The following is a 16,002-nucleotide window of genomic DNA, read 5'->3' as shown; positions in this document are numbered from 1 at the left end:
CCCTCCATCTGTGGTAATACTCTCTTCTCTCTCTATCTGCACTGGACACTTTAACATCCTCACTAGTACCCAGACTCACTATAGGGTAATACATTTTTTTACAATGTACATACACTACAGACTCACCTTTCATTGTCTCCCAGTTGTGCTGCTTTACTGTGTGTTGTTACATGTAAAATTCAAATTATATGTCCAGGGTATATGTACAGTATTTATGGAAAGTATATAGTATGTATATAGTATGTGTACTTACTTGTATATGTATAGTAAGTGTAACTCGTGCCCTGGGTCTGTGTTCATTTCTGTTGTCATGTGGACTCTTATTTTGAAGTTATTTTCTCCCCATTGTCGGATTAGGGCTCTGGTTCCCCTGTTTGGATTATGTTCCTGTTTCTGTCTTGGATTATGTTCCTGTTTCTGTCTTGGATTATCTTGGTTTGTGTTTTCTGAATAAACTGTTGCCGCACTTGGATTCTCACCTCTCCTCATCCCTGCTCAAAACGTAACAGAAAGATTATAGTATTGGTATAGTTAGATTACTTCTTTCAGTAGTTTAGGTTTATGTACCTGTTTATATGTTTATAGACTACTTCTGTTTATATTTGTTTTCATGTAGCATGTGGTCCTCCAAGGCATGACATTTTGTTCCACTGCATGTCTCCACATATAGTAGAATGACAATAAAGCTCACTTGTTTTGACTTGAAAAGACTGTACAGTGCTACGTTCATTTTTAGCATCAACTGCTATTCTGGGATAAGAAATGACTGTTGGGAATGGAGAAAGACATATGACGTGCTCTCCTGTCTGCATCAAAGTCTGTGAATGGTCTCAGGAGGGTATTGTCCAATAAATATTGGAAAGACATTCAATAATTGGTATTAAGTGTCCGGGAAGCTTGGCTGGATCCACTGACCTTCAGTTAGTATGGTCTCAAGACTGATCTGTGCTATTTTTAGGGTTGGTCTTTATTATTTAGTGTTGAATGGCTCTAAAGATGTTTTAGAGCACTCTCAGATTGGAGGGGCCTTATTAGGTGGGGGTACAGGAAGGTTGTCACAATCCCCATATTTTGCACTTTTTGTTTATTTATTTTTGTAAGGTCTGAGTCAGCAGTTCAGTGATTTACTTAGTCCATGCTGGAACTCAGCCCAGTGCCTATGCTCAGCCACAACATATCAGTGTCTGGAGTCCCTATGGTTCATTTAAATAGACAGGAAGGTACTTTCTACTGATTGTGTGTATGATATATTGAAGGGGATGCTTTTTATTATAAAAGAACTAAAAGTACTACTAATAGTAATGGCTCGTTTCCACTGAGCAGTACAGTACGGTACGGTACAGTACGGTACGGTTCGGGTCTGTTAACCATGATCTGGCTAGCGTTTCCACTGCCAACAGTACCCTTACTTGATAGGCGTGGTGTTTCGATCGACGTAATTTTCGCGCGAAGAAGAACATAGTAAACTACAATGGATGACATACAGCAGATCTTGTTCTTGCTCCTCGACATGTTTGTCACAAGAAGACAAGCGCCGACATTAGGCTTTTCTCAATATTAAGTACGCAAAGTTTGTACTTGCCATGTGCGACTCCTACATGCAAATGGCAGCGCGTTCTTAAAAGCATCACTCAGCTCGCTCTGCTACTCCGGTTATCTCTGTTACTCTGTATGTACAAATTTAAGCAACAATAAAACGAAATATGTTATAAAACACTACTCTGCCTCTTTTCGTTTTCATTTAAATAAATTAAACATTATAGGGACACAAATGTGGTTCATGCGCAACGCATATTGATTATTCACTGCACGTTATACGTTATTCTATTTATAACAAAACGATTTAAAACACAACCCTAACGTTACCTCTTTTCGTTTAAATAATAAAAAAAATTACACATTACAGGCAATATATGCATTTGTACAAATGTTGCAATAAACATCAGTGATAATCTTGTAATAAGAAAATGACAAGAAACCATATTTCTTTTTGTAAAATTTCAGTTTTATAAATAATAGCCAATATAAAAGTTTAAGTAAAAGGTACAAGAAGCTATACAATAAGAAATAAAGCAAACAATTCAGTCAAATGTCCAAATGCTGCGCTAGTCTAACATTACAACAGTAAAGTTAAATACAAATAGCCTATAATATGAAACTAAACTTAGCCCTCAGTCAAAACGATTGACAGGGAATGAATTATATATTCACGAGACCAAAGATCGCCCGTTAGGTCTGCACAAGACGAATTATATCTCATGTTTAACCACTACCGTCGGAGTCATCGGCGAACGTCAGAAGAACTAACTTAGCCGAGGAAAGGCTCATCCAGCCGGGAAACATGAGCGCCGAGCGCCCGCTGATCGCATGGATCTCACAACCGGGGAAAAACAAATCATCTTTATAAATAAACCACAGATTAGAGCTTTAAACAACTACATTCTCGCCTGAAAAACTCTTAAAATTACATTTCGTGACACAGTAACAGTATATTATATTAAACTGTATATAAAAAAATGGCGCTTCTTATGTTGTCATTCCCCTCGTAGCACGCGCAAGTGACGATTCTCTGTCAACCAATCAACGTCCTGCAGTGAGTCTAGCTCCACCTTTTAGTACCGTACCACTGTGCTAGGTACCCCAACGGAAGGGTACCCAAAAAGTGGTACGGTACGGTTCGGCTTTTTGGTACCATTCTCAACTTTTGGCAGTGGAAACGCAAATAAAAGGGTACCGACCCGTACCGTACCGTACCGTACCGTACCGCTCGGTGGAAACGCGCCATAAAAGTATTTACCCAATTTAATAAAATGACATTTATGGCGCGTTTCCACCGAGCGGTACGGTACGGTACGGTACGGGTCGGTACCCTTTTATTTGCGTTGAATGTAGTTGTTTAAAGCTCTAATCTGTGGTTTATTTATAAAGATGATTTGTTTTTCCCCGGTTGTGAGATCCATGCGATCAGCGGGCGCTCGGAGCTCATGTTTCCCGGCTGGATGAGCCTTTCCTCGGCTAAGTTAGTTCTTCTGACGTTCGCCGATGACTCCGACGGTAGTGGTTAAACATGAGATATAATTCATCTTGTGCAGACCTAACGGGCGATCTTTGGTCTCGTGAATATATAATTCGTTCCCTGTCAATCGTTTTGACTGAGGGCTAAGTTTAGTTTCATATTATAGGCTATTTGTATTTAACTTTACTGTTGTAATGTTAGACTAGCGCAGCATTTGGACATTTGACTGAATTGTTTGCTTTATTTCTTATTGTATAGCTTCTTGTACCTTTTACTTAAACTTTTATATTGGCTATTATTGATAAAACTGAAATTTTACAAATATGGTTTCTTGTCATTTTCTTATTACAAGATTATCACTGATGTTTATTGCAACATTTGTACAAATGCATATATTGCCTGTAATGTGTAATTTTTTTTATTATTTAAACGAAAAGAGGTAACGTTAGGGTTGTGTTTTAAATCGTTTTGTTATAAATAGAATAACGTATAACGTGCAGTGAATAATCAATATGCGTTGCGCATGAACCACATTTGTGTCCCTATAATGTTTAATTTATTTAAATGAAAACGAAAAGAGGCAGAGTAGTGTTTTATAACATATTTCGTTTTATTGTTGCTTAAATTTGTACATACAGAGTAACAGAGATAACCGGAGTAGCAGAGCGAGCTGAGTGACGCTTTTAAGAACGCGCTGTACCATGTGCATGTAGGAGTGAGTCGCACATGGCAAGTACAAACTTTGCGTACTTAATATTGAGAAAAGCCTAATGTCGGCGCTTGTCTTCTTGTGACAAACATGTCGAGGAGCAAGAACAAGATCTGCTGTATGTCATCCATTGTAGTTTACTATGTTCTTCTTCGCGCGAAAATTACGTCGATCGAAACACCACGCCTATCAAGTAAGGGTACTGTTGGCAGTGGAAACGCTAGCCAGATCATGGTTAACAGACCCGAACCGTACCGTACTGTACCGTACCGTACTGTACTGCTCAGTGGAAACGAGCCATTAGAGTTCAGTAGACAGTTCCTGTCAATGCTTTATCTGACCTCCAAGGGGCAGTATATTTCTTATAAGGAGACACTGAAGAGGTTTACTTTTGTTCTAAAAAAAATCTTGATTTAATTGTTATAATTGCCCATTTCTATATTCATAAAGTCAAACGGAATGAAAAAATACAATTTTGTGAACAATTTAAAATTCATGTTAACTATGCAATGACAACTAGGCTATACAGCAGTTGAATAGATAAAAAAAAAAGGTGAAATGCCTTTCTTTTTTCCACCATGTATTTATTTAGCCCTGACATGATTAGGCCTATATTTAGGCTACTCCTGTTTGTAAAAAAAGAACAAACAAACACCTAGCCTATATATAGTTGAATTTGTTTACATGCCATTCCCCTAGCAGTAATCATGTAGAATGTGTTAGTTAAGTATGGCTGGGACATGCTATCGCATTAGATCAAATAAACAAAATAAAGCAGACGAAGTTATTGACAGGGGTTACATAAGTCTAACAAAGTAAATGTCTGCTCAGCCTATGCAGCATTTTGGAAGGAGCGGCGTATGGAGGTGTTGGCATTCTCCGTATGGTTTATCTTTTTGAGATACTCAAATAGCTGATTTGTGTCCCTGTTCCGTGAGAACAGAATCTACATTTTAGTCAGTCGAAATTAGATAATAAATTGTGGATGAACTTACATGCAAGCAGCGTAAAAAACGCTGTTATAGCCCTAGAGGGTTTAATTTGACCTCTATTTAGTTTGAAATTTCAGTGTCTGTCTTGAAACACTTTGTTTTGAAGCAACAGTTTAAAATTTGCACATTTGATACCTGCCATTAGCGTTATTATTTAGGCCTACTCATTTCTTGCCGTTCCGTTACGAACGAATCGAATTGTGAATCGGTTCAATTGAATGACTTGGTTCACAAGTAAAAGATCCGGTCGCTACCGCGTGCTTTAACAAAAAGTAAACAGCTAACTTATGGGGAAACTTTCAGCGAATAACATTTTAAATTCCTGTATGATTCTAATATAAATGCATCGTATGATTTCAGAAGACTTGGAATAGTGGAACATTGATCGATTGATCGCTTCTGTTCACTATATGAGTTTCCATTTTATGGAAAATCTGCATGTAGATTAGGGTGAGTAACGGTAGCCATCTATGTTCATCTGTTGCCACATGCAGCTGCATCACAACCATAGACTAGACATAGAGGGTGTATATCCCCCAAAAGGCCTGCGGCCAAACATTCCTCACAGCTCCAAACTACCCAAAAGAGGTGAGAGAGCATATTACAGGGTCAGTCAGCTGAGAGCATATTACAGGGTCAGCAGAGAGAGAGAGAGGGAGGAGAGAGAGAGAGAGAGAGAGAGAGAGAGAGGGAGGAGAGAGAGAGAGAGAGAGAGAGAGAGAGAGAGAGAGAGAGAGAGAGAGAGAGAGAGAGAGAGAGAGAGAGAGAGAGAGAGAGAGAGAGAGAGCTGAACAGTGCATTTGCATCCTTGCAGATTGGTTATAACAAGGTCCTTAAGTGAAATAGACATTTTGTTAAAGGAAAGGAGAGGCCCTCATCGAAAGTAAGTGTTTTCTCTCTATCATTTATTCTTAAATGGTAATTTACTCTCATTTTTGTTGAATTATGAACATTCAGAAAATCCGTCATTAAGATAATTTACTTGAATTGCCTTTTTTAAAGATGTTGTCCATTTATAACATAGTTTATTACTGCACATTTATATGAAAATATGATGTGTTCATAATAATGTTACACTGCCTATAACCCTCTTTCCGGTCTCTTTCATTATTTAAATAATAACTATATTTTTATTATTATGTGTCATTGTGTTTGTGCTCACTTTGTAAGTATTTTCTAGGCTTGTATCTAGTTTAAATTTGAAACCCAATTTACGTTAAATCTATTTTAGTAAATGTTTCACAGTGTGTGTTCTGGTCAGCCGATACCAATTATCATGTTTGCACATCACTGAAGACAGAACGGTCTTTTTTAGTGTATCACATTTCTTGTTCACTTTAAATTATTATGTGGCTCTAATACTATCTTTAACATAGCATGTTATATTGATATGAAATCATTTCTCATTTATAATAAAATCCTTGTGCTATTTAGCATTATTGCTTCGATACTCGCTATTGCAGTGCGAATTAACATTATAGTACATACATACTGAACTTTTCCAATGTATTAAATGTATACACTGGTAAATATTTACAGCAATAACGTTTGTTATTAAAAAAATAGTAACTAGCCTCAACCAGGCCAGCCTCTGTACTTCTCTGTACTTCTGTACCTTTCTGACACCCATTTGAGAGGATTTTCTCACTAACAATGGCTGTCCAGCAAAGTGGCTGAACTCTGCATTCCACTCCAGACCCCAGCTACATTTGTGTGTATATTTAAAGAAAGACAGAGAAGACCTTGTAATGGTCCTCTCTCAGGGGTGATACACTCTTTGTCTAATAGCTCTTAACCTTGTGCTTGTTGCCATGCAACTCTAAAATCCAACTTGAGAAATGCATTTCTCACTCTCCATGACTACTTTAGCCTTCATTATTAACTGAACAATTATTAACAGATCTTCTTTTTTGTGATAAAGTACATATTTACTTTGCAGTGGATATTTTTATTTCATGTTCTATTTATTCTATTCAGCAAAAAAAACAAAAAAAACATTCAGAGGTGTAATGTTTAGTTGTGTAAGCAACATGCATGAAAAAGGAATAAACTCAGGAGATCACTAGGAGCACACAGGAGATAAACAACACATTAAATAAAGATGATAACCGACAGAAGACTAAACTAAACAGGGAGTATATATGAAATAGATAACAAGGGACTAAATGAGGTACAGGTGATATTTAAAAACCGAGAAAACCAAAACTGAACAGAGCAGGGAAAAAGGAACTAATGGAGACAAAACAGAATATCAAAATAAGAGTCTCCCCTCACAGAAGGCACATCTTCGCGCCGTAACTGCGAGTCCAACAGTGGAGGGAGGGGGCTCTGGAGGTGGAGCCGAAAGGGTGGAGGGTCGATGTGCAGCCAGAGACCCGGAAGTCTGTGGCAGAGTCAAAGTGATGCTTGACTGAGGCTGAGCTGGAGGGACGAGGGGGCCCGGAGGAGTCCTGGGACTGACAGACCATGGTGGAGTCGAGGGAGTGCAGAGCCTGGGCGAAGCCAATGAGTTGACAGACAGAGGAGGAGTCATGGGCCTGGAGGACCAAGGTGAATCCTCGAGGAGGAGCTGGATGACTCCAGCAGAGGCGGCAGATCCAGGGAACTGGCCGGAACCAGCGCCAGGGATGGGAGCAGGGAGTTGGGCTGGAACAACAGAGGAGGAAGGTCTTCGGATGGGACCGGAGCATCCGAACAGCCGGAAGGGACCGGCGGAGGAGTTTGATCGAGGGTGAAGACTAGGCTGGGACCTGGATCCATGGACCACAGATCTATCAGGCAACAGTCTGCTCCTGGCTCCTGGCGCACACTCCACAAGAATTCCCACATGAATGGTTTCAGTGGCTGCCTCTGGCTCTGCGGTGGAAGTTGGCTTGGGGCCTGGGACTGTGACTGGGTCTGGGTCAGGTTTGACACACTCAGTTGAAACCCTCATATACGGGTAAGCAGACTCCAGACAGATGAAGATGTATTTCCTCCAGGTGTAACCCCCCCCATCTCCAGTAAGTCAACCAGCTGACTGCACTGCGGGCCCCGACCCAAAAAATGGTCTTAAGACTGTTGTCGTCTGTCGGCTTTTGGTCGGTTATTTTGTAACGTTTAGTGGTGTAGGCAACACACACGAAAAAGGAATACTTTAAATAGTCTTTAATAATAAACTTAAAAAAAAATGTTTGTGTCTTACATGATTTGAATGAATTGTCACATGTTTTGGAGTGTGTGTAATAAAGGTGATTATCTGTTTCTGTAAGAGTTGTATTTTTCAACATGGGTATTGTGCCTGATGAAGACCTGACGGTTGAAACGTTGCGCTTTCAATAAAAGTTGTTTGGAGCTGTGAATTCAGTGTGCAGACATCACATTTCTTTTTTCCATAATCATGAGTAACCATAGAAAGAAACAGGGACATAATCAGAAACCAAGAAACCCGAAACTAAACAGCAGGGAAACAGAATATCAAAATAAGAGTTCATAGAACCAAACATAACTTACAATAGGAAACCTAAATCAAGGAAGCATACCTAAATTGTGTTAGCACACAACACATGTACACGTGATCTACTGCACAAGTGCAGAACACGTCCGCTGAGCGGACCCCAGCATACACTTTTTAGTAGTATAAATACAAGTACACTGTAAAAAATTTGCTGTAGTTATGCAGCTGCTTGCCAGTAACTTACTGTAGATTTAAATTGATGTTATTTACTGGCAACAGTTTATTCAAAGTTAAATGAACATTAAACATTAACAAGTCTTTGTCTTTACAGAATAAAACTATAAAATAACAACCTAATGCAAAGCATTCTGGGAACCAGAAATCTTCATCAACCTTTTTCTTCAGATTTTGGTTCCCAGAATGCTTTGCATGAGGCTGTTATTTTAGTTTTATTCTCTAAAGATAAAGACTTGTTAATGTTTAGTGTTCATTTAACTTTGAACAAACTGTTGCCAGTAAATAACATCAATTTAAATCTACAGTAAGTTACTGGCAGCTGTAATTTCTACAGATTTTTTTTACAGTGTAGCCCGCATCCGTGCTGTCCGCAGCTGTCCGTGTACGCGTCTAAACTGGAGTATAACTGAGACTTAAGAGTGGAGTTGGAAACCATCCTGTAGTGAAGTGAATACTACAGGGTGGGCCATTTATATGGATACACCGTAATAACATGGGAATGGTTGGTGATATTAAAGTCCTGTTTGTGGCACATTAGTATATGTGAGGGGGCAAACTCCTCAAGATGGGTGGTGTGTACTAATATATACTAATGTGCCACAAACAGGACTTTAATATCACCAACCATTCCCATGTTATTACGGTGTATCCATATAAATGGCCCACCCTGTAGATTTGCAATTTACACTGTGGTTCAAAAGATTGGGGTTGATAAGATTGTTTAACGTTTTTGAAAGAAGTCTCGTATACTCACCAAGGCTGCAGCAAAAACAGTAATATTGTGAAATATTAAAACAATTTAAAATAGACACAAAGTTTTGTCATGAAATTCTAGATGACACAGGCTGATAGGTCCTTAACTCAATCTACTTGCAATCACATCATTCTCATCATATAGGGCTAAGCTGATTGGTTCCTGCTGTAAAGCATCCAATGAGCTTGCTGCTTAACTTTCAAATCCTTGGCTAGCGTCTGCAGTTTGCAACATGCTTTCAGATTTCCTCCACCTTCCCCAGCTCCACCTATATAGGTCTGCTATGGGTAATTAATGTATGCTATTGTACAGCAGCAGCATGTCTTGCTCACAGCATGTCATGTATGTATTGGCAGTAGCAAGTTCCATGCATGCTCTGCAGCAGTAGTTGGAGCAGCAGTAGTTGAATCAACAGCAGCAGCAATAACAGCAGTAGAAGCAGTAATAATCAACAGCAGCAGCAGCAATAACAGCAGAAGCAGCAGTAATTATCAACAGCAGCAGCAACAACAGCAGTAGAAGCAGCAGTAATAATCAACAGCAGCAGCAACAACAGCAGTAGAAGCAGCAGTAATAATCAACAGCAGCAGCAACAACAGCAGTAGAAGCAGCAGTAATAATCAACAGCAGCAGCAACAACAGCAGTAATAATCAACAGCAGCAGCAATAACAGCAGAAGCAGCAGTAATAATCAACAGCAGCAGCAACAACAGCAGTAATAATCAACAGCAGCAGCAACAACAGCAGTAGAAGCAGCAGTAATAATCAACAGCAGCAGCAATAACAGCAGTAGAAGCAGCAGTGTAGCAGATCTATTCCACCAAGAACAAACATTATTATTAATGTTGAAAACAGTTGTGCTGCTTAATATTTTTGATAAATAGAATGTTCAAAAGAACAGCATTAATTTAAAAAAAAAAAAAAATCTGTTAAAAAAATCCCTTTTGAATGGCAGTGTATAATAAATATTTTACATGTTATTGTTATAGCTAGTGGTGTTGACTAAGGAAAACACATTTTGTGAGAAAATTTTAGTTTTTTCCCAATCCCAATATCTGCTTCATGGACAGATTGAGCTACAGCAACATGTTGTAGCAATAGCAACCAAATAATCACATGAGAGAGATTTTCAGTTCAGGCTTTATTTGCTGCATAGTAACCACCCATCTCATTAGACCAACACAATAGAGGAATGGCCAGAGAGATGAAAGCACAGTACTGAATGAGAACATTAATTTCCATATACATTCATCTCATGACCTGCAGGAGTGCAGACCTGGGCTCTATTAGAGTGTAATTAAAGTGCATACATTGGTGTGTGTGTGTGTGTGTGTGTGTGTGTGTGTGTGTGTGTGTGTGTATGTGTGTGTGCTGTCTTGAAAGGTGCATAGAGATGTATTATTTTAACTCTAAATTTACACAGACCATTCAAAGGGATGCACAGTATCAGGCTTTTATTAATTTATATGGCTTATGTTATGTTAAATTGTAATACTATTTTACAATTGTACTGTATTTTTTATCAAATAAATTCAGCCTTGGTGAACAAACAAACATGAAAAATGCCTCAATGATCCTAAACTTTTAAACGGTGGTGTATATTGATTTCCACTTTGTATCTGAAATATTTACATAGTGGCAAAGTTAAATAAAATAATAAATAATACATGTCTATAATTTCTAAAATACTTAAGGCAATGCAAACGCTTTGAATAGACATTTTATTTCATTTATATTGTGATTTTTCTGAGCCAATTAATTTTATGTGATTATCAGCTTAATTCAATAAATGTATTCTAATGGTTTATGCATCTCTGTGTCTGGCTCTAGTATGTTGCTGGTGTTGCTGTCCTGGTTTGTCGGGGTCACAGTGCTTTTATATGTCTTGTACTCCTGGTTCATCCCTGCTGTTGTGCAGTTCAACGGCAGTCTCGCGTTACTCTGGCATGATGTCATCGTTGAGCGTGCTCTAGATACTCTGACCAGATCTACTCGACCACAGGTGACTCAGTTAGTCCTGGTTTAACAATTTTCTATCTCAATACAAAATTACAGAACGTACCTCAATCCTGAAAGGTGTTAAACTATTGAGGCCCATAAAGTAAACAAAGTCGTAACCAGAACCCTTTATGTCTTTGTTGTGACCAGCGTCTGCTGAATGCAGTACGGAAGCATGCAACCCGAGGTGACCCTCAGAGTGTGATCTCGGCCATTGATCATTTCTGCCGACACAGTGAATGGGCTATGAACATTGGAGATGAGAAAGGTCAGAGCACTGCTTTTGTATTTCCAGACTCGTTATTATTATTTTTCATTGCACAAAAATGTTCAGGGGAAAATCTGAGAGAAATTTTAGATTCAGATTATGTTTGCTTCAAAATAGGGAAATGGGTTTTATTAATTATGTCATTTTTATTACTTAACTAAGAAGTTTTCTCTACCGTATAAACATTTGGGGTCAGTAATTTATTATTAGCAAATTTATTATTATTCAGCAAGGGTGTCTTCGGTTGATCAAAAGTGACAGTAGCCTATAGACCTATACAATGTTACTAAAGTTTTCTAAAATCGGCCAAAACATGTTTTTATTTAAATTTAGTGTTTTGCACATGTTTCTTGAGGGATATGTTTAGTGGTAAGGGTTGTGTTAGGCCATAGAAAATATCCTTAACCTGATATAAAATCAATGGAAGTCTATGCAATGCCCTCACTAATATAGTGAAACAAACGTGTGTTTGTGTGTGTGTGTGACCTGGTAAACCCTACATTATGGGGACAAAATGTCCCCACAAAGATGGCAATATCTGAAATCTTAGTCCTTGTGGAGAGGGGAAATTTTTTGGTCCCATGAGGAAAACAGCTTAAATTTTTTTTAAAAGTGCAAATAAGATTTATAGGTTTAGGGGTAGAGTTGGTGTATAAGATAATATACAGTTTGTACAGTATAAAAATCATTATGTCAATGGAAAGTAACAAGAAAACACAACATGTGTGTATGTATGTGTGTACACTCAGGGTGTATCCTGGACTCAGTGGTGAGTGAGTTGAACCCAGAGAAGGTCCTAGAGTTGGGCACATACTGTGGATACTCTACAGTGCGCATCGCTCGTCTGCTTCCTCCTGGAGCTCGTCTGATAACACTGGAGTTCAATGCAGATTATGCTGCAATTGCTCGACAAGTAATCGCCTGGGCGGGTCTTGAAGACAGAGTAAGGGCCCTGTTCCTTCACAAACACTTCATTTACATACAGTAGTCCTTATTTACTCTCTACTCTCTGCAAACATTATGTTTGTAGCCTATATATTTCAAATGAAAGGATTAATTTCCTATTTATTATGCCTTGAATCAATGTTTTACTTCATCAGGTCCAGCTTGTAGAAGGTGCGTCTGAAGATTGGATCCCGCGCATGAAGGAGCACTTTGGAATTGAAACATTTGATTTAGTTTTTCTGGACCACTGGAAGGACCGTTACCTCCCTGACACAAAATTAATGGAGGTGTGTTTGATTCTGACCACTGTAATTTCATTCAATCTCAGTTAGAGATTATGGTGTCTCTACAATGCAAAAATGTCCAAAAACTTCATGAAGTCAGTTGCAATGTCAGTGGTTTCCTGTCGATTTTACTGGAAGCATATATCCAACCTTTTCTGCACTTCTCTTTTTTTCTGTCTTCTTTATTTACAGGATTGTGGTCTACTAAGGAAAGGCACCGTTCTGCTTGCTGATAATGTGATCTGTCCGGGAGTCCCAGACTATCTTCAATATGTGCGCAATAGCCTTTCCTATAAAAGCTGCTATTTTAAATCCCATTTAGAGTATACCAAGGCAGAGGACGGCTTGGAAAAGTCTGTGTTTTTGGGCTAGAGATATACAGAAATGGTTCATATGTTTACCTTTTTTCGCTTGACTTTTTATGCTAAGAGTTTCTCAGATCTAACAAGAGGTGTATTTTGAATAATTTATTATAATAAGTCCTTAAGACTTACTGTACTTAAAATCTGACACAGTTCTGCACATTTGTTCAAACAAGACCACTCTTTTACCACTCTGTACCACTAGAGGGTAGGATCACATTTAAAATGTCTGGTCTAGACCCCCTCTTACAGTGTAACCAGAAATTTTATCTTAAAATATACCAGTGATTCTGTATTTATATTTTTTACAGAAAATGTAACCTTTTTAGGTTATTTTATAGTTATTCTGTAATAACTGAAACAATGCCACTTTGTGTTCATGTCATTTAGAGTGTGTTCATTTTAGCTTTTATTTTTAATTTTTAGTATTGATAGTGATATTGCAATATGGATTGCTGTTTTATTTACGTTTTGGTGCATAATTTTGTATGTGTTAATGTTGCAATTTTATTTGTGTCTGGCAATAATGTTTTATTCTTTTAATTTTAAGGTGATATTTTAATTAGCTTTTTAATCTAAGCTACTGTTTTAATGTTAACTAAGTTATAAAACACATTTTCATGACCTGACCATTGTTTTTGTGTGTGTGTGACCTGGTAAACCCTACATTATGGGAACAAAATGTCCACACAAAGATGGCAGTATCCGAAATTATTTTCGTTTTTTGTTCCCCATGAGGTAAACAGCCAGGGTAGGGTTAGTGTAAGGGGATAGAATAAAGTTTGTACATTATAAAAATAATTGTGTCTGTGAAAAATGGTTACTTTTGTCTCAAAACATAAGACTATGAAGATATAACAGACAATTACATTTTTATTTTTTGTTCATTTATTATTCGGATCCATCCCTCTCACATTTTATAGTGTCATATTCCACAACATAATTTAACAGTCATAAATCTTTAATAGCATTGAAAATTAACCACTACAGCCCAGCCACACTTTTCAACATAATACATCCACAAGCACACTTATAAATAAAAATATTATAGACACCTTAACCCTCAATGGTACGGTGTTGCCTCCAGAGCGTAGATGGAGATGAGGATGAAGATGGATATGAAAACTTGATGATATGATGGTTTGGTAATACTTGTGTTCCACTATAATGTTGCCTGAGAGCAACAGCTGGAAATGAAATGTTACTTTTTATTAAATATGAAATTTGTAATACATTAAAAACTGGATAAATGTGTTTGTTCAAGTGTCTGGTTAAAGAAATTGATGTTTTCAATAAATAAGTGAAAATGTCAAATGTTTAAATTTGTCCGTTGTGGCAATGTCGCCTTAGGCAACAAACTATGACACACTATACGAGATGAAACGATCGAATCTTGCGTCCCGACGCCTGTTGTCGTTTGCGAATCCCCACGACACCCTACGTCAAACGGATCGTGCCAAAATCGGGCTAAAATCGTGTAATCTGAACCAGGCATAAAAAATTAAACATGCTAGTCTTTCTGTCGTGATGTCGTGGGTTGTCGCCCACTATGACACACTATGAGATGAAACAATCGAATCTTGCGTCCCGACGCCCGTTGTCATTTACGAATCCCCACGACACCCTATGTCAAACGGATCGTGCCAAAATCGGGCTAAAATCGTGTAATCTGAACCAGGCATTAGGGACCGCTAACACGACACCGTTTTAACAGGAAACTCTACACAGACTTTAAACATGAAACCTGTGAGAAGGCTGATGGCGTGCACATGCATATTATGAGTTCAGTCTATTGGTATGCGTTTGAATATAGGCTATGTGCGCAGGTTTGTAATTTACAGTGACGCATTGCTGCCACATACTATTTTTTCCACTCAATTATGTCGTAATAACGAGATCTTATGTCGTTAAAACAACATATTTTCTCGTAATAACGAGATCTTATGTCGTTAAAACGACATTTTTTTCTCGTAATAACGAGATCTTATGTCGAAATAACGAGATGTTATGTCGTTAAAACAACATATTTTCTCGTAATAACGAGATCTTATGTTGTAATAACGAGATGTTATGTCTTTAAAACGACATATTTTCTCGTAATAACGAGATCTTATGTCCTTTTAACAACATCTTTTCTCGTAATAACGAGATCTTATGTCGTTAAAACGACACATTTTCTGTGCACACCTTATTAATAGCAGATGAGCCCAGAATACGAACATTGCGTTTAATTGCACATTAGGCTAAGCGATTATGAAATCCTGTCCGTATGAAAGGCGCATCTAGCCTAAATTACAGTGGAGATGTATGGAGATAGCCTACACTGATTTAGAAAAGACTAGTTCATTAATAAACAATTAAAATGCTTCATTATTTTTTTCAGACACATTTATTATAATTAGCCTACTTTTGCCGGTGTTTTGCGACAAGTTTTATGCATGCGCTTGAGCGCGGAATATAGGCTATAGCCTATTGGGTGAAGTAATTAGCTGCAATGTGATAAACCTTAGAACCGCATTGTGTAATAAACATAGGGGGAACAGAATCCGAGGCAAATAGTTCAGCTGTTGAAATCCGTTCCCCCACCCCAATGATGAGAGATGTTGATGTATCGGCTTAAAATATGCTTATTCTATTCTGTGTGTGGATGGAGCTTAAACAGCATCAATTTGATAAATATTAGTCTAGAACCTCAGTGTGTCAGAAATATGGGGGGAACAGAATCCGACGGCAAAAAACCCCCCAGCTGTCGGAATCCGTTCCCCCACTCCCATTATGAGAAGTGTTGATGTAATGGCTTAAAAAATGCTGATTTTATTTTTGTGTGTGGATGGAGCTTAACTTGCATCAGTTTAAAGAATATATTTTTTTGCCTTTTATTATGATAGGACAGTATATTATCAAGAAAGTTTGACGAACCGTGACTTGAACTCGGGTCGTAATAAGCTGAAAAACAATGAATGCTTGTGCAGAGTGTACTGACCAGTAGGCTATTGGGTGA

At 38.1% G+C, this 16,002-nt stretch overlaps 1 protein-coding gene across 4 annotated transcripts; it reads left to right on the top strand.

The window, feature by feature from the left end:
- Window positions 1-353: 353 nt before the first annotated feature.
- comtb (catechol-O-methyltransferase b) lies at window positions 354-14,319 on the top strand. Of its 4 annotated transcripts, none has more exons than XM_084100891.1 (6): window positions 354-502; window positions 10,975-11,146; window positions 11,293-11,410; window positions 12,160-12,353; window positions 12,511-12,642; window positions 12,832-14,319. In XM_084100891.1, the coding sequence occupies exons 2-6, from the start codon at window positions 10,976-10,978 to the stop codon at window positions 13,009-13,011; spliced, it is 795 nt and encodes a 264-aa protein (XP_083957017.1). In that variant the 5' UTR covers window positions 354-502; window position 10,975; the 3' UTR covers window positions 13,012-14,319. The 4 variants fall into 4 exon arrangements, with proteins under 4 accessions (XP_083957017.1, XP_083957019.1, XP_083957018.1 ...); XM_084100893.1 differs by having other exon boundaries at window positions 425-525; XM_084100892.1 differs by lacking the exon at window positions 354-502 and adding an exon at window positions 4,948-5,167.
- Window positions 14,320-16,002: the final 1,683 nt, after the last annotated feature.

Source organism: Abramis brama (assembly GCF_963993115.1).
Source record: "Abramis brama genome assembly, chromosome: 23".
NCBI classification, from domain to species: domain Eukaryota; kingdom Metazoa; phylum Chordata; class Actinopteri; order Cypriniformes; family Leuciscidae; genus Abramis; species Abramis brama.
This window is presented reverse-complemented; position numbering and strand designations above follow the sequence as displayed.

What these genes read in the sequence shown, in the direction of transcription:
- comtb (XM_084100891.1), top strand. Translation starts at nt 10,976, where the DNA reads ATGTTGCTGGTGTTGCTGTCCTGGTTTGTCGGGGTCACAGTGCTTTTA. An exon ending in CCAGATCTACTCGACCACAG is followed by an intron (nt 11,147 to 11,292) that starts GTGACTCAGTTA and finishes TGTTGTGACCAG; the next exon opens with CGTCTGCTGAATGCAGTACG. An exon ending in CTGACACAAAATTAATGGAG is followed by an intron (nt 12,643 to 12,831) that starts GTGTGTTTGATT and finishes CTTTATTTACAG; the next exon opens with GATTGTGGTCTACTAAGGAA.